Source organism: Ooceraea biroi, chromosome 1 (genome assembly GCF_003672135.1).
Source record: "Ooceraea biroi isolate clonal line C1 chromosome 1, Obir_v5.4, whole genome shotgun sequence".
Taxonomy (NCBI): domain Eukaryota; kingdom Metazoa; phylum Arthropoda; class Insecta; order Hymenoptera; family Formicidae; genus Ooceraea; species Ooceraea biroi.
Genome location: NC_039506.1, coordinates 11,026,535 through 11,047,267, shown reverse-complemented (window position 1 = coordinate 11,047,267; position 20,733 = coordinate 11,026,535). Strand labels below are relative to the sequence as shown.

Here is a 20,733-nt window from a genome sequence, read left to right as displayed (position 1 = left end):
ATTTCAATTATTTATTATGCGATAATAATTTCCTCCTGGCTTTATTATATACTTATATCTTGAAAGATGCGGAATAAAATTATTTTGAAAACAAAATACGGCGTTGCATATATGTTTAAGATTTTCGATTTAATCACACAACAACAATACAGAGTATATTACAGATATAATATTCGAGTTTCTTTCACTTTAACGAGACAGTAACATTCCATATTGTAAATCATAAGCAGATACAGATATCAGCTTTAAAAAGCCATGATGGATTCTTCTCAACAAGATGATGCGCTCATGAACAAATTGGAGTTTTGCTTTAAAACTAATTCGGACAAGTAATTACCTTACACATTGTGTTTTTTTTTATGTTCACAAATAGTATGGAACTGATCTTTTCGGAGTTGCTAAAACGGTCGCAGGGTACAATGCGAAAGACGTTCCTGAATTCTTAAATCCCATAATACGGCTTTCACTGTACGTGTACGTGTGTTTGGAAATTAATAAGGAAGCGATTACAATCATTGTCCCGCAGACTGTAAAATATCCGATTTAGATGAGTTTCATATGAACTCAACAGCGCTGATCGAGCAGTCACAATATTTTATCAGAGAATCTTTTCATTAAAATAGAATCAGTCGTTATAAATATGAGAACTAGTGCTACATAGTTTCTTTATCTAATCGTAAACGATGTAGACTTTCAAGTACGGTCTTTAACTCTATGTATATATATATCTTCGAGACTTAACTTCGCGTAATCATCGAGATTAATATTCTAATCATGTCTTTTTGGTACGCTGCGCTACCCGACCCAAGTTTATGGGTCTGAGAAATCATCTTTCTGTGACTAGAGTATTCATTCAAATTGCAAATATTGCGTGTAAAACTCGCAATATTATAATGCGGTAATGTATAATATTCGTAGTTATAAAACCTAAGATTGCTTTATAAAATAAAGAAATCAATAAATAAATATTTTTACAAATAGAGAAATAAATATACTAAAAATTAGATCTCAATTTGCTTTGCGTGCGTTCTGCGTTATTATTTTAAAGAGACTATCAAATTCGCAAAAATTTATTTGTTAATAATTCATGGAATCGCTCGCACAGAGAGCACCTTCCTTGTAACTTAGAATAAAATTATCAAAAGATAGAATAAAAAGAAAAAGATGTATAATAAATAAAATAATATGTACAATATGTATAAACAACAGAATTTGATAGTCTCCAGACATCACGCAAAGAGTTAAAAGATTTGAATTGTTTCAGAAAAGTACAGAGTACTCTGAGAGAATAAATATGTACAAAAATGACTTAATAACATTGCACTAAAGGATTATACATAAATTCAATCTAAATGGTAGTTACAGCAGAATATTATGACAATGAAGACAACGAACGAAGGATGCTCAAAATCGTTGTAAGTTATTGTTTACATCCACACAAGAGCGTTAGAGAATTATACGACTAGAAATTTAGAAGCGCTTTAATGATAATTCGGAATAAAATTTTACGCTCACGAAGCATCGAAGGTTACGAAACCTTTCTTTCATAAAGAGAGAGAAAGAGAGAATACGCGAGTGTACGAGAGAAGAGTTCTCACTTCTATCATTAAAATATCCATCTATCTTGTTAAGTCGACATTTTAAATCAGATAAGAATCTCTTCTAGAAAGTTATAGAAAAGTTACTGCATTTTTATAGGAGTCTATTCGAAAGAAATAGGAAAAGAGAATACAACGCGTCAAAATCTACATTGATACTTAATCTTTTTCGTGATAAGTTTTTAATATCGACGATAATTGTAAAATTGCACATTTAAATTCCGAAATAAATATTGGTCGGAGTAATATCTTCTTTCCAGATTAAAAACCTGTTAGACTGGATATTACAGATACAGATATTACAGATACGACCAAGGATACTGTAATTTTCTTTGTAAATGTAATATCGATTAATCGATATCGTATTGTATTACTGAAAAAAAAAAATACATAGTTTCTAGTAGAAACTTTCTACATAGTTTCGAAATTTGCTTATGCATTAGGCTCGGAGTGGCATATCTACTTAATTAAATAAAGTTAAAACAGATATCGTTTATGTAATATCTGATAAACAATCGACAATTGTATACGTTTCACAATCTTTCAAATAAGTCTTTTAGGCTTTTTAGACTTTTCTTTGAGTTAATTGATATCGTAAATGATTTATGTTCAGAATGTCTCAGAATGGGCTGAAAGTGTCCACGCAGTGTTGTAACTTGTGCAATTCGCTGTGAATATTTTCTCAGCAAGGATAATAAAAATCAATCTAAATAATTGAAACAATAATTCAAATTTATTATTCAGTAAAATGCTATTAAATCTGAATTAAGATTCTATAGTGATTTTGAATAAAATTCCGTTGTCTATTTATATCTCCGCAAGTCTAAAATTTTTCAATCAAGAAAATGATACTTTTCGTATTGATCTCAAAACTTATCAGTAACTTAAAATTTTTTTAATAAAACTTAATTCCGAGTTTTACAAAAGACAAAGCTTCGTGCCCACTCTTCGAGACATACTGTCTTTTCAAAAACACAAATATTTAATCTATTGAATATTTTTCAATTCTTTGTGACCTGAATGCTCATTCATGATATTGATATTTACAATTCCAGAATAATACCTGTTTAATATATATACACAGGTGGAAAATGGTGCTCTCTGCGAGATCTATTCCTCAGAGTTTGTTGCAGAGGTCCTGAATCACCCTGTCTATACACGTAAACATTTAAATTAATATTTTGAATATATTAGCGGGTTCGGAAAGTCCCGTCAGGTCGTCAAGGGATCAAAGTATGCCGCTCCGAGTCTAATGTACGAAGAAGGAACGTCGATTCCCACCGGGAACTTACACACGTCCCTCAACGCGTGTAAGACGGACTACGGCTTGCGGAACAACTGGACCGATGACTCGGACTGGACCAATTGCTGTGCCTGCTACTCTCAGAGCTACTCGGCGACGAAGGTGGCGTCGGAGTAGGTCGGTGATACGGAATTGGACGTTTCCTCGCACTAAAATAAATATTTGTTAGTATATCAACAATACTCTCTTTAGGATGTTACTCGACAGATGTTTATCTTGAAAGCAGTAAAACAATTATACATATGTAGCATTGTTCTTATTATATTAATAAAAACGACTTTATTCTGCACAATTAACTTGATAATGATAGTATGTATCAAATGTGGATAATAATAAAAATAGTTGTTATAAGTAGTGGATAATTAGTATAATTAGTAACAAATATAATGGTTATTGTATCGTAAATTGTTATTAATCAATAATTATGATGGATAATATGCAAGTTGGAACTCTGGAATATTAATAATAATTAGTTCTTAATTGTTAAAGATGGCTAAGTCTATTAATTATGATTAATCTGAACAGATAGTAAAATACACATGCGTGATGAATTAAGGAAACTGCATACATAAATACTGGCATGTAAAAAATATCATAACTCACCTGTCTGCAAAACATTTCTCTGGAGAGAAAAAGATACAGTGTGGCACAAGAAACATTCATAAATCGCGAAAATGTGTAACTAAAAAAAATCATAATTAAGAAACTATAACTAAGAAAAAAAGAAGAGATTCGTTCATTGATAATTTTTGTTTATTTTGCGGCATCGACATCGATAAAATAAAAGGTATCTCCTACTGCGAAAATAATGTAATTTACAATATTTATACGGGAAAACGTACACGCATGCTACATCTACACGATATTCCTAGATCTACAAATTAATAAAAAAAAAAATGAAGAAGGAATATAAAGAAAGAAAAAGAATCATACAAATAAAGAATCCGAAAAATGCAAAATAAAATATGAACGCTGTACTATTCTACGAGATTGTCAATAATAATAATTAGTTCCAATAATATTTGGTCACATGTTACATGGAACTTTCTATGCGTTCTTTCCATTGCATTCATGATTTGAATCCAATCTTATATAATTTTATATTTTTCAAGTCTTTATTTAATACTACTATCAGTTATATTGTTTTTTGAAATTACTTAACACTTCACATTTGCATGATTAAATATTATATGAATATCTTTTTTCTTCAAGTATTGTGACATTACCCAATGCTAATCGTTCGGACGCGCATTAATATTTAAGATAATGTCTTAAAATAATACAAATAGGAGATGTTAACACGTTTGAAGTATTAATCCTAAGTCTGCAAATAATAGCTTGCAAAGACAATTTATAAGTCTATACATCCGATTGTTGTTATTATATGTATATTAATAAATGTAGATCAATAATGGAAACATCTCTGTGCGAAGCCGTAATTCTATCTTCTATGCCTGTCCCTCGATCTGTCTCTGTAGGACACAACAAACAGAATATTAGCATATCGAAAGTCGAAACTTAGAATCATACTCAGAGGAAAATTTGATCATTTCCCGGCGAGGGAAAGTCTCCTTATATGTCTAAAATGTTTTTTTAATCTTCATACAATGTTTCTCAGGAACTTTTCTGGTTACGCAGTTCTTTCGCAATTACAAAGTACTTCATCACTGCATCGAAATAATAATACTAATAAAAATCGAATAAAATACTAATAATCAAAGACATGAACCAAGGAAAGCGTGTAACTGATATAATAGTGGCAAGTCTACGATTACGAGTGGACTCAAGAAATCAGCGTAGTGCGTGGTAAATACATATATGAACTATCACGATAATATCGCACACACGCTCGCGCTCGCGCACCTACCTTGTAATACGACGTCTGTCGAGGAAGCTGGGTGAGCCGTGACGTCGCGGTATAGACGGCGAACGTGATCTGCTAGAGGCGGAGCTGCTGGAGCTGGAGCGGGAGGATCTACTGGAAACACTGCTCGAGGATCTAGACGAACTTGAGAAGCTCCTGCCTCGACTATGCCTCGAACTGTAAGAAGAAAGTAAGTTTCTTAGTGTATTTCTACTACATGTAGCAGTTGCATTGGTGCTTTTGAAAAGCTATCGACTCTTACCTAGCGGAGGAACGCGAGCTGCTTCTCGTGTGACTGCGTTTATCCTTGTCTCTTGATGCTCTGGACGCTGACCGCGACCGACTCTTGGATTTCTTCGACACCGAGCGGCTGCGCGACCTCTTCTTCGACACTGATCTACTCCTGGACTTCTTCAGCGATACGGAGGAGCGACTGCGCGATCTTCTCTTCGACGTCGAACGGTTCCTGCTTCTGGACCGTGAGGCGGATTTCTTGCACCTCGAGGACGACCTCGATACACTAGTGCGCTTCGACTCCGCCGAGGAAGATCTCGATCGGGACGAGCGTTGGTGCTGCTTCGCGGCTTTCGCCTTAAGCGACGACTTCTTCGCGCGAGAAGCCGACCTGGAGGCTGATCGCTGCCCATCGGGCGACATCGGCGACTTCTTGTCTCTCGATGGTGATCTGGAAGACCTCGCTTTGCCTGCGACGGACGGCGACCTCGTGCAAGATCTTGACGCCGATCTGGAGTACAGTTTGCTCCTTTTCGGTGACTTCGAGCGCCGATCCGACCTGACTAGTGAAACGTTCGGCAACGGCGGCGGCGATTCGCTCGGCGAGCGCAGTTTCATCATCGCGTTGTCCTCTTTCGACGTCGTCGCTGCTGCCGTGGGAGAGTGAGAAGACGACTCGCCTTTGGTAACATCTTTTCTCAAGCAAGCAATCGGTGGCGAGTCTTTCTTGGTGCCGGTAGTACTCGGTGACCGCGACGATCGACGATTTGCCTTGCTTTTCATGCTAGGCGATGCGGAATCGACCTTGTCGAAAGATTGAGGTATCGACGGCGGTGGCGGCGATTCACTCGGTGACCTAATTTTGATTGTCGCCTCCTCTCGAGTGAGAGGAAGAGCCGGTGATGGTGATCTGCTGGATACCGGCGACTGAACGGCCGGCAAGGCCTGCACCACGATCGGTTCCCTAGATTTCGATCTGTCCCGAGAGAGCACGGCCGCGTTTTGCGCGGCATTCTTCGGCGGCTCGCTCGGCAAAGCAATGTCTAACACGCTACTCTCCTCTCTTCTCTCGATCTTTATCTTCGTCGGACTGATCGTCTTCTTCTCCAGCGCCTCGCGCGCCTTTGCCGCGAGACCGCTCTGCAAGCGCTTCAACGTATTCAGCTCGATGATCCTCCTCTCCTCGTCCTCCTGCTGTTGTTGCTGTTGTTTATCGGGCTCGTCGTCAGCCAGATCGGCCTCGTCCTCGCTCGACGATCTCAAACTCACCCTGGGCGCAACCGCGACCTGCTGTGTCCTCCTATTCCTCGATGTTGAGCGCGATTTCCCCTTGTCTCCCCTTGTCTTCTTCTTCTGATCCCGCCTTGATTGCTTTCGGTCCTCCAAGATGTCCCTGTAGCGCTCCGGATTCTTCCTCACAGGTGAGTAACTCAAGGTAGATCGTGATCGTCGACGGGAATCGGATCGCCGGCGTTGCTGCTGTCGTCTCGGCGAGCGCGATCTTCGACGAGAATCAGTGACATCCCGGCGTCTCGAGGGTGACGCAGGCCTTCTGCGGGAAGATCCGTAACGATCGTACCTGGAGCGACTCCTGCTCCTGGACACAGAATGCCGGCCGTGTCTTCTGGGCGACCTGGAGTAGCGCCTCCGTTTGGGAGACGGACTCACGCGACGTGACCTCGAATATTTCCTAAGGGATCTTCCTCCTCCACCACCCCTGTCTCCTCTGTCGCCCCGATTTCTGGAGGACGACCTATGTCGCCGTGACGGCGGAGCGGGACTCCTGTTGTGACTCATCGGCGACTTGTCCCGCCTGTCCGTCGTGCTCTTTTTCGTGGGCGAGTCTTTCTTTGTCTTAAGAGTGGTCGACGATGGCGGTGGGGTCTCGTTCCGAGACGCTGTTCGCTCCGCTCGCTTTGGTGATCGGTTCGAACGAGGAGGAGGCTCCCGCGAGGCACTCGCGGCACTCTCGGAAATCTCATTTCTCGATACTTTGTCGGGCACAGCATTTTTCACCGACTTTTTCGGTCTTTCCACAGAACTGTAATTTCCCATCGGGAAATGACGGTTAATATCGTGTCGATTGAACCAATCAATAACAAATTTTTAAGTAATACCTCTGCAAATCTTTTGGATATTAAAAGAGTAACTTGATGTTCAATAAATAATAAGGATTTTTATTGTCAAAAATGTGACTATTTTTTGCCAAGCATTTTTAGATCAACGATAAAGTATAAAACTTGAAGGAAGAAAAAAGGTAATTGTTCGCGATGATAATACTCGTGTGTCGGTATTCAATTAATTGATTTGCGTTCAACTCAATAGAGTTAACAGTCTCTCGTTAGATCATATGATCATTCCATGTACATAAGTGTATTATAATGTAAACATATGTTTTTTGGTGCGACCGTAATTTTGACTCCGTCTATCATGCTTTGATCCTTCTTATTTTACATGCTTCTCCATTGATTTATTGCGACGCGAACAGCAATTAACTTACCTATCCGTGGAGCTTTCGGATGACTGACGTTTCCGTTTAGTCGAGGTCTTCTTCTTCTAAAAGAAAATTCAAGGTGGATCAATATTGCTTGTCGATTCTTGTCAGTGAACATCGATCATGCATTCGTCAAGAATACAACGAAAAAAAAAAAACAATAACAGAAAAAGAAACGATATATTTGTTTAAAAAACGTTTTTGCGGAGCCTGCTCCTTTTTCGCGGGATTTCCAATTAGCAATTATTGCCAAACAATGGCAGAGATATGTACGAAATAAAGAAATGTCTTTGTATTTCTTTTAACTTGATCGTCGATTTATTCGTCTTGGCATGCATGCCTAGGAAAAGCACTGCACCTTGACAGTAATCCCGTGTTGAAGAACAAGCAGTCTCCGAGATCGATCTTCCGTAATTAGCGTGTAATATAGTGCTCGACATACAACGAGTGAGAGAAATACAGAGGCTCTTACACGACAATAGTAAACTCGTAAATTTCAAAGTACACGACGTACGTATGAATTCACAAATTAGAAATTACATTGAGTAGCGGCATATCTGGTACTCACTCAGGGAATGTCTCCTGTCAAATGGCGCTGAATAATTACAAACAATACTGAGATTTATACTTTGAAATAATGAACTGTCGAAAAACTGGAAATCAGACGAAAAATCGTATTTTTACGTAAAAACAACAAGCGAACCCCGAGGAGAAAGAGGAGGATGGGGATGATCATGCTATCTTTTTTCGAGACAGTGGCCAAACCCAAGAGATCGATTAACGATAATGATCACGCAACGCCGATCGATTAACGAATTCAGGAGAAACGAACATAAACTAGAGACCATGCAGCTTCCACCGTGCTAATGTATATATAGATAATGTATATAGAAATAGAAAGAGAGAAAAAAGAGACAGGATTTACATTTGGTTTTCTTCGAAGCATCGTGCGTACCTCATGTTTGTCCTTCCCCTCGAGAGCTTTGAGCTTTTTCTTTCTCTTTTTCTTCTTCTTCTTCGATTCGGTCTCGGATGAGCTACGCAATGCACATATATTTTTATTTCAGTTCATGTATCATTTTTGTAAGTAATTTTTATTGAATAGAATTATGCCGTAAATATAGAATAAAGTTACAGAAAGAACGAATTGATTTTCAAGGTAGAAAACAAAGGATGACGAGGAAATAGATAAAGTATTTTTCGATTAATTTAAAGTAATTTTTCTTTAACAAAAATATTTAAATTTATTATATGTGATAATGAACAAAATATGTTATTATATTATCAACTTATTGTATAAATTAGATAAATTGATTATCATTACTTGCTGTCACCGGAATCCTCGCTGGAATCACTGTCAGACGACGTGGCCTCGGCCTTCTTATGCTTCCTCTCCTTCTTCTTCTTCTTCGATTTTTCTTTTTTCTTACTAGACTTGGGAGATTCCGACCTATGAAATCGAAGATTGACAATCGTTACGAGAGCCTCAAGACGGTCGCGATATTGTTTTGTTTTGTCAAACGATATTTAGTCTTATATAAATCTTGCAGTGGACGTCTTCCTGTTGGCAAGTGCATACCTTTGTGCTGACAATATATAAAGAAAGCTGTAGTACACAATATATATATATATATATATATATATATATATATATATATATATATCCGTGTACGTGAAAACCAATGCCCCATTCTATCGAATATATGAATGTATACACACGTATATAATATACACAAACTATCCGCTCTCGAAATGATACATAGCTTGCCGCGATAAAATTTGTAAATTGTATTTTCATCGCCAAGAGTGTAAATTACATTCTCATTTCAGTCTCTATTCAGCTTTTCGACACCTAATGTCTTCACGATGTAACTTGATTTCGAAACGAAACGCAACTTTACAGCAAATACAATTTATACAGAATGTTTCCGAGATAATTGTGCAAACTTTAATATCTCTTGCATCAAAACGAAAAAGAAGTCCGCATCAATATTGCATCAATGGACGAGATATTTATTATACTGATGTGAACTTCTTCTCTTTCGTGAAGTTGCAGTTCGTCTAAGTACTTCAGAAATATCCCGCAAATATATCGTAAATACACTTCGCATCGCAATATCCATTCCAAGTGAATAAAGTAACAAGAAAACAGAAGTCAACGATGCGCATACAAGTGAAATATTCACAATATTGCGTAATATTGCAGAATATTGCGGCTATAGCTAACAAATCGACTACGTAGTAGCTCGTTTTGAAAAATCTGGTTTTTACACTCACTCCCATAATTTCCGAAACCACTTTCGACCTCGGATTGGAACTATAATCGCGAAAAACCAGATCTTTCAACAAAAATTTACGAAAGACAATACGAAATATATATATATGTATAATATATATATATAATACATAATATGAGGAGTATTGATATAAATATGGGATTAGTATTACCTTGATAACCATCGATAGGGACGGACTTGTCAGAAAAAAATAGAGAGATGACATTAACAACAAGCTTCATCGATAAACAACAACAGAGAGATAGAAATGTATGATTTTCGTTTTTTTTCTTTGAATAATTTTCTCTAACTTTTGTTACGCTTACTGCGAAAAAGCCGCGTTTCTCATTATTTCGCAACCCCCGGCAAATGTTTGCTCGTTATTGTTCAAAAATTAAGATTATGAAATATTTATATATTAAATTTATAAAATTACTAGAATAATTATTATATTCATAAAAATCGTATCAGAGTCGTATATAATATAAACAATCTTTTAACACGCAACATCTTCGCGTATGTTTCTTTTTAATTTTTAAATTTTAATTTAAAAATTGTAAATTAAATTTTTATTAATTCAAAATTTATGTTATTAATGTCTATTAAAATTTCGTACAATTGAAATAACTGTTAACGTTTTCAATTACATCAATTAATCATCGTGAAAAGCTCATCGAAAGTAATTTGTACATAATTTCTAATATAAAATATTTTACGACTCTGATTTGAAGGACGAAGTACAGCAAACGTTTACCCGTGGGGAAAATATCTAAGTGCGTGAAAAATAATCCCGTGAGAGAATCCCACGATCGATATCGTTCTAATCGCGTTTCTGCATCCGACGCAAGACATTAAGCTTTCTCGAAGAGTGTCTTTTTGTCTTTTTTTTTTCTGTTTTTGGCAAATTAGTCGCGACGACCACACTTACCTACTGCGCCTACTGGGTAGGCACTCAGTCCTCCTCAGTTCTGTTTGAAACAGAGAAAGGTGTACGGGATATGAAACAGTAGGTGGTGAGTCATGAGTTTACAGTTCTGTAAATCCGGCTATACGCGTAAAAAAGCAAGAGAGAGAGAGAGAGAGAGAGAGAGAGAGAGAGAGAGAGAGAGAAAGAGAGAGATTGATAGAACGAGCGTTTGCAAAACGAACAATCCTCTCGATTAACTTCGACTGTAGGAAGAGAGAGTGAGGATAAGTTTCTACTCGGATCTTGGTAATTTCCTTTTCTTTAGTATCGAGGATCTTTCCGGAGGTATATGGCGGGGCCGGGTGTGCGGTCTTGGAGCCTCGATTCGCATTTTATTCAAAACGAAAACCGATGGTCAAAAACGGAAGCGAGAGAAAGAGAAAGAGAGAGAAAGGTCACGTGAGATCGAATCCAGCCTCCATGGAACCGTGCGCACACCGTTTACGTTGTGCTGTACCTTTCCCGTTTGTGCTTCTTGGCCTTCTTCTTCTTGCTGGCGCTCGCGCTGCCGGAACGCTTTCGCTTCTTCTTCTCGACGGCGGTGGTGGAAGCCGCGTCCGGCGCAGGTAGCGGCGGGGACGCCGGGCTCGGCGTACGTACTAGCTCGTAGACTTTGCTCGCGGCAGCGGCGGCGGCGGCTCGCGCTTCCGCCTCGCGCGCGTGCCGCTCCGGGTCTAGACTACTACCCTCCACGAAGAACTCGGAGATGCCGAACGCCTCGCGTAGCTTCGCGTTCTTCTCCTGCTGCGCCTCGGCGATCTGATGTGTCTCCCGCACGCTGAAAGGAGAATAATTTCGTTAAAACGTTAAAAGTTCAAATTGTTTTTGCAAATAGGAGAAATCGCGGAATTCACAATAATAGACAAAAGGTAGAAGCCTCAGGAAATAAACTCTCACGTAATTTTGATCAGTGGAAAAACGCTGCGGGATTACTTCGATTATCGATTTGATGTTTACGATGGAAATGAGTCCACGGAAATATCTATATACAGTGAGTGCAAAAAGTATTCATACAGGGGAGATTTCTTTAAAAAAATCCTTATTTGTAGAAAATAAACTTTAATTAACGATATATTAATACTGAATACAATATATGTTACATCTCTGAATAATATTACATCAACAAAAATATAATAATTGAAAGAATCGTCCTTATAATTAACAAAAACAAAAACTTGTAGTAAATCAATGCGCAGAAAGTATTCGTACAGTTGAGAGATTTAGATTGTAGCGTTGCGACACAAGTGTTTATGTGGAGCTTTTTTGTTTACAATAGGAATATGTGTTTTACTTCTCGGTTACGGTGCTAGAAATACTATCTATATCAGTCTTACTGCGTTATTAGAGCAAAATGGGTCGCAAGAATAAGGAGACTAACGAAGAAGAGCGAAAAATCATTATTAAATTACACAATCAGTGTAAATCTCTATGGGAAATTGCTCAGCTCATCGATAGACCTCGATCAACAGTCCAATCAATAATTGACCGTTTTTGTATTAGAAAAACAGTTAAAAATAAACCAAGAAGCGGCCGACCACAAGCCTTCACTGAAACCGACAAACGTTTCATTCTTCGCCAAGTAAAGCTGGATCCGAAAACAAGTGCTCCAAAGATTGCGGGCGAACTAAAAAATCGCGGTGTGAACGTTTCCGCTAACACAGTTCGAAATGTGTTGCGAGGAAACGGATATCATGGTCGTGTTGCCAGGAAAAAGTTCTGAGTAAATGCGACTAATCGCAATAAACGATTAGAATTTGCGAAACAATACTTAAATAAACCGGATGAATTCTGGAAAACAGTTATTTTCTCAGATGAGAGCAAATATAATATTTTTGGCTCCGATGGCAGGCGTATGGTATGGCGTAAAAACAAATACAGAATTAGACCCAAGAAATCTTGTACCGACGGTTAAACACGGTGGCGGTTCTGTACTTGTTTGGGGGTGTATGAGCGCAGCTGGAATCGGCAATCTACATTTTATTGATGGTATAATGGACCACAAAATGTACATAGAGATTTAAAAAAAAATCTTCATACTAGTGCACAAAAATTAGGAATCGCGGAAAAATATATTTTCCAACAGGACAATGATCCTAAACATACAGCATATAATACAAAACTGGCTTTTATATAATGTTCGGAAACAATTATATACATCTCCCCAATCACCTGACCTCAATCCTATTGAATCCTATTGAACATTTATGGAAAATTCTTGGAGATGCTATTAGAAAAAGGTAAATTTCTAATCAAAATGATTTAAAAACAGCTCTTCAACAAGAATGGAATTCTATCTCATCAACTGTCACGCAAAAGTTGGTACATTCGATGAATCAAAGACTACAAGCTGTAATTAATGCTAATGGAAACCCTACAAAGTATTAATTAATAAGTTTTTTTAATTAAAAAAGGAGTGTATGAATACTTTCTGCGCAAGGAATTAATACAAGTTTTTGTTTTTGTTAATTATAAGGACGATATGTTTCGATTATTATATTTTTGTTGATGTAATATTATTCAGAAGTATAACATATATTGTATTCAGGATTAATATATTGTTAATTAAAGTTTATTTTCTACAAATAACGATTTTTTTAAAGAAATTTCCCCTGTACGAATACTTTTTGCATTCACTGTATATATATAAGCCAAATACCACTCACTGACTCATCAACGTGCAGCCCGAACTACTGCACCTATCGACTTGAAATTTTAAGGGTATATTCCTACTATCACGTAGGTGCTCACTAAGGGTGGGTTTTCCGAAATTCCACCCCTAACGGGTGAGAAGGGGTAAAATGTTTTTATTTAATTCTACACATAATATCGCGGGCGAAGCCCGCGTGACGGGGGATGCTAGTTATGTATATAATTAACTTGCCTATTTCGCATCATTTAACTTATTATCGACGTTTCTCGCTAAATATGTCACGTTGATGGAATACATAACATAAAATAAAATCTAAGAGAAATATACGCTGGCGCAAGTTTGATATTATATATTTGACACACATTTGATGCTTGATTGTCGCCTTAAAAAATGTTGGGATTATTATTTTCACAACAAGCCATTCAGATCCGCGATGATCAGTGTAACACACTTATTGGTACACCAGAACAGAGAATTATCGTGGATCTTGGAACAATGATCGGGATCACAAACGGGATGACAAACCGAACATGACCGAGATAGAGCCTACCGCGTCGAGATCTTCACCGTCATCCTCGCTGTACTCCTCGGGTGATCGCTTCTTCGAGAGCTTCGGACAAGGGAGGTATCTAGCTTCGCGAGAACACCCTGTACAGAGTACAGCACCTCGGCGTCGTTCTTAAGAGACGCAAATGTCGCGGCGCTAATGACATAACACGCCACTACAGGACGACTACAACGGCAAGCAGGGGCAGCAATCGTGCGACCCACCCTCTCTTTTCCTCTCTTCTTCTCCCTCTATCTTTCGCTACTTTTCCTGCGGCAGTGAAAAGCGGCAAACCGGGTTGAGCCGGGGACGAGAGCCACCCCTGCGCGCCTGCACGCACGCCACCGGAACACGGTGGATCAATACAATCCAGCTGTTCTCTTTACTGGCATCCCCTTCGCGCCATACAGCAGAATCGCCGTTGACCCGACACCGAGTCGATTGGCAAACAATTGAGATTCAAAAACCAGAGTAAATAAGTCATTCCTATTAAAGATTTTCTAGATCAGGACTCGAAATAAAATATTTCTTTTCCGTTTCATTGCGCCAATAGTTTTCAACATTTATAACAACATTACAAATATTATAGGCGTTTACAACCAAAATCGATAAAAAAAAATCGATAATGATCGACAACAGGAAATTGCATTCACAAAATTGTGTTTCAACGTCCCGGGCAACAGAAGTTTAATCATACAACCCCCCCCCCCCAAGTCTTACACATAAATAAGTAAACTGTACATTGGAGTTATGTTTGTCCGAAAAGTAATTTAATTTTCAAAGTTATATAACATAATAAAAAAGCTTCTCAATTAAACAAAATTAAATTTTTGTTAAATTATTTGACTCCTTTTTACTTGCAGTAATCGTTGTAGGCGACAAAAGTACTTGAATATTTTTTATTGTCGTTACGTAATAAAATCGCATAATAAAGTCGCTCGAGGAGCCATTGAAACAAGAATGAATCGTTCCCCGATATCTGGTTCTACATATCAAGCTGAATGTTGGAAGCGGAAGATTCACCTGACGACAGAGCGCATGTTGCTTCGCCGTCCGGCGAGCAGGTGCAGCTGAATACGCTGGCAGCAGCAGCAGTGCTGACGCTGCATCTGCAGGAATTGCTGCTGTTGCTGCTTCCTCTTGCCGCCGTTATTAGCTGCCGTGTGATGTAACTTGCGTTTGCGCGAACGCTTTAGCACCTTCTGTCGGTCCAGCAGAAAGTTGCCGCCGCGCCACAAAGTCTCGAAGAAGGCCCGGCCATCGGCCGGACCCCGCCCGCGTGCAGGTTTCGCCGGTGATACCGCCGACATCGTCATTCCTCAAACTTCTCCTTTCCCCTCTCGGCGAAGTCCGTAGAATGCCACAGAATCGCTAGTCCTCACTGAATACTATCTCTGATGAAGGATCACTGAGTTTCAGCTCTTTGAGATCGTTCTCAGGATCTTGATGATAGATCGAATTTCAAGTTTTTAGAAACTGGACAGTATCATGCTAGTTGTCCAATGTCCTTCAACAACGTAGAACAATTAGAACTGTTTCGTGTAAGACTATCTTTGCTCAAGATTAATTATCCAGCCTGACAAATAATACGTATCATAATTTCTCTTTATATTCCCAGGTATGCCCTAATAATCGATAGTCCAAATGATATTCCAGTTGGAGCTCGGTTTCTGTGTTTTGGTTCTTCACGATTTTAATCTAGATCGTATTAGGTGAAATGAGATGTGGTGGCGCATAATCTTGGCCAGGTAATTAGGCCGCTAATTGAATGGTTGGCTCACGTTGCGCAAGTAGCTCTCCGACACTTAATCCTTTCACGAGGAAAACAGAAGGGGCGGAACAACGGGGGTAAGATTGCAGGCGATGATAATAGTTCTCTCCCTTTCCGTTACCGCGCCTTTTGTACTCAGTATTCCGGCTTTCCTAGGTAAAACAATCATCCGACGACGGTGACAATGGCAGGTTCTGTCTCTCGCTTTCTTTATGCGTTATTACATTCGATATTCGTTGAGCGACTTTTATTATTTGATATCGTAGTGTTCCCAAGCGTTCCATAATGTGTTGTCAACGTATCTTAATCCTTTCTCTCTCTCTCTCTTTTTTATTTCGTTATTCTTATTATGCTTCTGATTTTTATAATAATTATTATATTTTGTTTGTATATTATAATTGTATTATCCTATGTTGTATTATTTATTATTATTATTCGTGTCACTCAGATCATTAAGATCCTTTCCTTATTCTGTACCGTGGAAGAATATATAACAATATGTATATTGGCGAATATATAGCAATATATATATTGGCGAACTTGTATGTACTTTAATTCGAGTTCAGGAAGACTTTAGATCAGGCACACTATTAAGGTCATACTTCTCAGGACGAAGCAGGACACTTTCCTTAACAACGTACCGTCAACTCGTAGTTGACGACTTGGAGACACATGGATTTCGTAGAAAAAGCTTTTCGAATTTCTTCTAAAGTGGAGACACGTGAATCAGTACGATTCAAAATTCTCTATTCGTATCTCTCTCTTTCTTTGATCCCGTAAAAATTGAGAGAGGAAGACGCAATGTAGATTCTTCACAAGACTGCATTAAAAATAAAAATGCTTGTTTAATTTAAACGTTTTTTTTTGCGCAAATTTAGTCCTTTAATTAAAAACACCTTTTTGTATAAATTACAATTTTTGAAGCTTTTGCAGCATTAAACTTTCACTTTCTATTTCTTCATAAATTTTTATTGCCTTCTTCTATCTTTCATGATTTTTTCTTTTGTTAATTAAGGTGGTCAAGTTATTCCTATTTCACGTATATCTCGTTGTACGTTGTAAAACTTTAAATTTAAAAAATTGCCTTCGTGCACATTAATCCTCTTTATAGATACAGCTCGTTTAATCTTCTTCGTCTAAACTTCTTCGCGTAGTTTTCTCTGAGATCTTCTGGAGTAATGTTCAACACTTAATACTTGATATATGATACTATAGTTAATATTTTCCACTTATTTGTATTATGATTTAGTCTAGTAAAATGTACATAATTAATATCTTCTGATAGATTTCTTCTCACTCAGAATCACTCAATCGATATTTATTAATACCCGATATTTTCCATACATATCTATATTGTGGCTTGCTCGATCTTCTTCGCAAATTTCTTCGCTTGATATCACTTTAATTACTCGATATCTTTCGTGCGCTCAAACGGTATGCAATCAAGCACTGCTTGCTTCCGTGAGACGTTAATTCTAGACTTAAATTCTATCCCGCGATATACCCTAACTTAGCACTTAGGGACAACTTAGCGGAGTAAAATCGCGGTATCGCGGATTAAACGTTATGGAAGACTTTTGTGATTTGTTCGCGGATTGTGCGTCGCGCCGCGTCACATGTTCCTCTCCGGCGAAGTCATCCGGTCACCCCAGATTAATCAGAGTCTCGGTGCACCACCCGACGACACACGACGACGCATCCGCTGGCTGCGTCATGACGCCGGTCCATCCTCATACTGAGGCCGTCGGAAAAGAGAGCCGAGCGAGATGCTGCGTTCCCTTCCACCACCTTTTCATCCTTTTCCGCCCCGAACGCATCCTCAGGGCGCTTCTCTCCCCTTTAGCGCCGGCGCTATGGGATACGTCGATAGCGCAACTACAACACCCCTCGACCCCTGACCTCTCTCCGCGTTTTCACTGGGATTGGCATAGAATGCAACGCGTCCCCGCCCTCTTGCGATATATATCACGTATCTAAGCTAAAATATTTCTCAAACCCATTGATTGCTTCATTTGCAAAGAAACATACGATTAATTACTGATGAATGGAAATTAGCGTCTTATGGCGTCTTGTACCACAAGTGTATCAAAAGTTATTCGTAACTTTATTCGAAACAAAGTAATTTCGAAAATAATTGATCTCACCTTTTCATAAAATATTTTCTGTTCGGTTATTTTATTATATATTAGTATTATTATTATATATAAATTTTGTAATAAAATTCATTTTCTCTCTTTTTTTATATTTTCTGATTGATATTTCCGATATTTAGGAAACAATATATTTCGGTAGGTATGATGTATATAAAATCACATTTTCATGCGATTATATTTTCTTAAGGATATTTTCTTTTCTGTTTGTGAAAAGTTTAATATCTATATTTTTCTTCTGAATGCTAAGAATTTTTTGTTAGGATACACGTTTTCTTTAACGTCGGATCGAATAAAACTGCGACGAAATGATCCCGGAAAGCTCAGACACTCTTAATATTATATGTGTCATATGGCACCCACGCCATCCAGGATAATCCCAGATTTGATGGCCGAAGGAAGCCAATAGGAAGAGAGAAGCTTTCCTCTCAGATGAGAGAATCATTCTCCCAGTATTTTACGAATTCTCTTCAAGAGAACACACTGATATTTTATAAGCTAATCGTTTCCAATGAAACCAGATCAATACATCTATTATTAAATTTGATATAACGTGATTTACGTTTTACAATGTCAATTATATACATTATATTTTTTATTTACTCATACTATGTATGTCAATTATTTTTGTTGTCCGATTATTATATTTCAATTAATTCCGTGGACTTCATAATTCAATCTATTAGAGTGTTTCATGCGAATCTCCGAATTCGAAGAAAAATTCAGTCAAGAAAATATTAAATGGGAAATGTTACTTACTTAACACGGCCAAATTCATCTTGCGGCGTGACTGGCTTGACATCACTCCCCATTAGCATCGATCTGTAGGATTCTACTTTGTCTTTTATTTCCTCGCTCGTAAATCTGCAATTCACACCAAGAACAACATAAAAAGATATATTTATTCTATACTTATTACATTATTCTATCTGTCTCCCACAATTCGCAATCTTTATTCTAAAGATAGATCTTTACAAAAGATCACTATTAACAAACATAAATTGCAAATTGTTTAAAAAACGATGTTAGTCTCTGTTTATCTGGAAATATTTATTATTGTTTATCGAAAAATATTATATTAACCAATTTGGATCTCGACAGAGCGTTATCGTTTTTAATGCTGTTAATTCTTAAGCAGTCTCCTGACTTTGATATTCAAATTGGATTATAAACTCTAATAGCATTTGTTACACCTATCTTTGGCTTCAGTATGCTCTATTAATAAATACTGAAGATGAAGTATCAAGGTAATAATACAAGTAAGAAGGTTGTAAAAATATTATTATAAACATCAAAATATATTATTCATTTTTTAAAATTATTATAATCTAGCTTTATGCTATACTATAAGATTAAGCTAAAGTAACACAAACATAATTACTACTACTATATTTACAGATTCAAGCTTATCTTACAATTAAGACTGCAAAGAGCATAAAAGAAAGGCCTATTTACCCTTTATCCTCTAGAATATCAGTCAATTCGGCACACTTGACTTCGATTCTTCGCTTCCTGACATGATCTAAAATTTCCTTGTTTGGCTGTTTATTTAGTTGGTCAGCTTTGCTCTCTTCTGCCTTGTAAGCAACTTTATCTTTGTTTTTACGCACGATAGCCCAGTTTCTCTGCACGTGTCCATTGGTTCCAGATCCACGTGGAGTTTGAAGTCCAATGCCATTGTACATCTTGTTTCACTCCTGCAAATCAACAATAAGTAGTAAACTTTAATTGGATGAATAATAAATTAAAGATATAACAATAAAAGCACATCAGATATTCATAAGTTATGACATTAGGAGACGTATGCAATTAAGTTCGAAAATAACAAGTTTCTATTGCAACAGCATTTTTCATTTCATGGATATCTTTGAATGTGCACCTGCATAACGACTATTTCGACCTTAACTTGTTGGATCGCAGCATTGCCAAGAACAGCATGTGAACTTAATTCTAAAATAAAAATCTTACAACGTGAACAAGTAACGGAAAATGATAATATTCATGAATCAAACAGTAAGATTAAAACTTTAAAATTGCATTTTGACATATCGTTACACATCTGTGCACCTTTGAAAATGATTCTGCGTATTTGTTACACGGAAACTATTTATGAGCCATCTTACACCCGTGAATTCCTCACCAATTCGAAATTGATTTTTCGCCAACAGGTAAATTGCCAAGAATCACACCACCGTGAAAAAAGTTACAAGCGCCGTGCCGTGCCGTTCCGTTCCGCCGACTATATCATACGAACGGACTGACGTTCGCGTCAGATGACGGCACCTTATCGCGACATCAAATCACTCAACAATACGTGTGTGTATACATGTACGTATGTACAAGGCATTTAATAATCTACAGATTCACAGGACCTAGGTTATGTGCACACGCTAATCAATTATCGATCCGGTTGCGCGGCGTTGCGCAAATCACGCTCGTTCGAACGAGACCGCGTTCGTTGTCACTTTGGAGAAATTACTTTACCTGCACCCGTGAGAGTAGCCGACAACGTTCCCGCACGAACCGGTAACCCATTCGCCGTTTACGAGTAAGAACACGAGACAGAAGCTGGTAGAGAGAAGAATCTCCCAGCACTCCTACCGCGACTGACTGCAACGCAATGAGCGCAAATGAGCGCTTTCTAGTTGACCGTTGCGATTTTCGGCTCCTTTCGGCAATTATCGCTAATTTTCGGTGCCGCCGACGCGACGGAATATCCCACCCAGGTTTTCAGTTTCCCCATGAACAGCCAACATCCAATAGGAGAGCCTGTTCTATAGAACCGAAATATCACTAGTTCAAATTTTATAGGGTCTCTAGTTTATTCCCTGAAGCTAGTTACATTCGGGAAATTATCTGTTCGAAATGTAGCTGCAACG

The 20,733-nt window shown here is 38.0% G+C and overlaps 1 protein-coding gene across 6 annotated transcripts; it reads right to left on the bottom strand.

Annotated features, from left to right (window-relative positions):
- Positions 1 to 110: 110 nt before the first annotated feature.
- Positions 111 to 20,574, bottom strand: LOC105284761 (serine/arginine repetitive matrix protein 2). 6 transcript variants are annotated; one of them, XM_011348508.3, is made up of 10 exons: positions 20,339 to 20,570; positions 19,310 to 19,551; positions 18,614 to 18,718; positions 11,194 to 11,514; positions 8,818 to 8,943; positions 8,419 to 8,530; positions 7,500 to 7,555; positions 5,028 to 7,040; positions 4,769 to 4,942; positions 111 to 3,050 (listed from the first exon to the last, which is right to left on the bottom strand). In XM_011348508.3, exons 2-10 carry the CDS (start codon positions 19,537 to 19,539, stop codon positions 2,900 to 2,902), a joined length of 3,288 nt encoding a protein of 1,095 aa, XP_011346810.2. In that variant the 5' UTR covers positions 19,540 to 19,551; positions 20,339 to 20,570; the 3' UTR covers positions 111 to 2,899. The 6 variants fall into 6 exon arrangements, with proteins under 6 accessions (XP_011346810.2, XP_011346811.2, XP_011346813.2 ...); XM_011348509.3 differs by lacking the exon at positions 20,339 to 20,570 and adding an exon at positions 19,995 to 20,332; XM_011348510.3 differs by having other exon boundaries at positions 2,900 to 3,050; positions 8,449 to 8,530; positions 20,339 to 20,571.
- Positions 20,575 to 20,733: the final 159 nt, after the last annotated feature.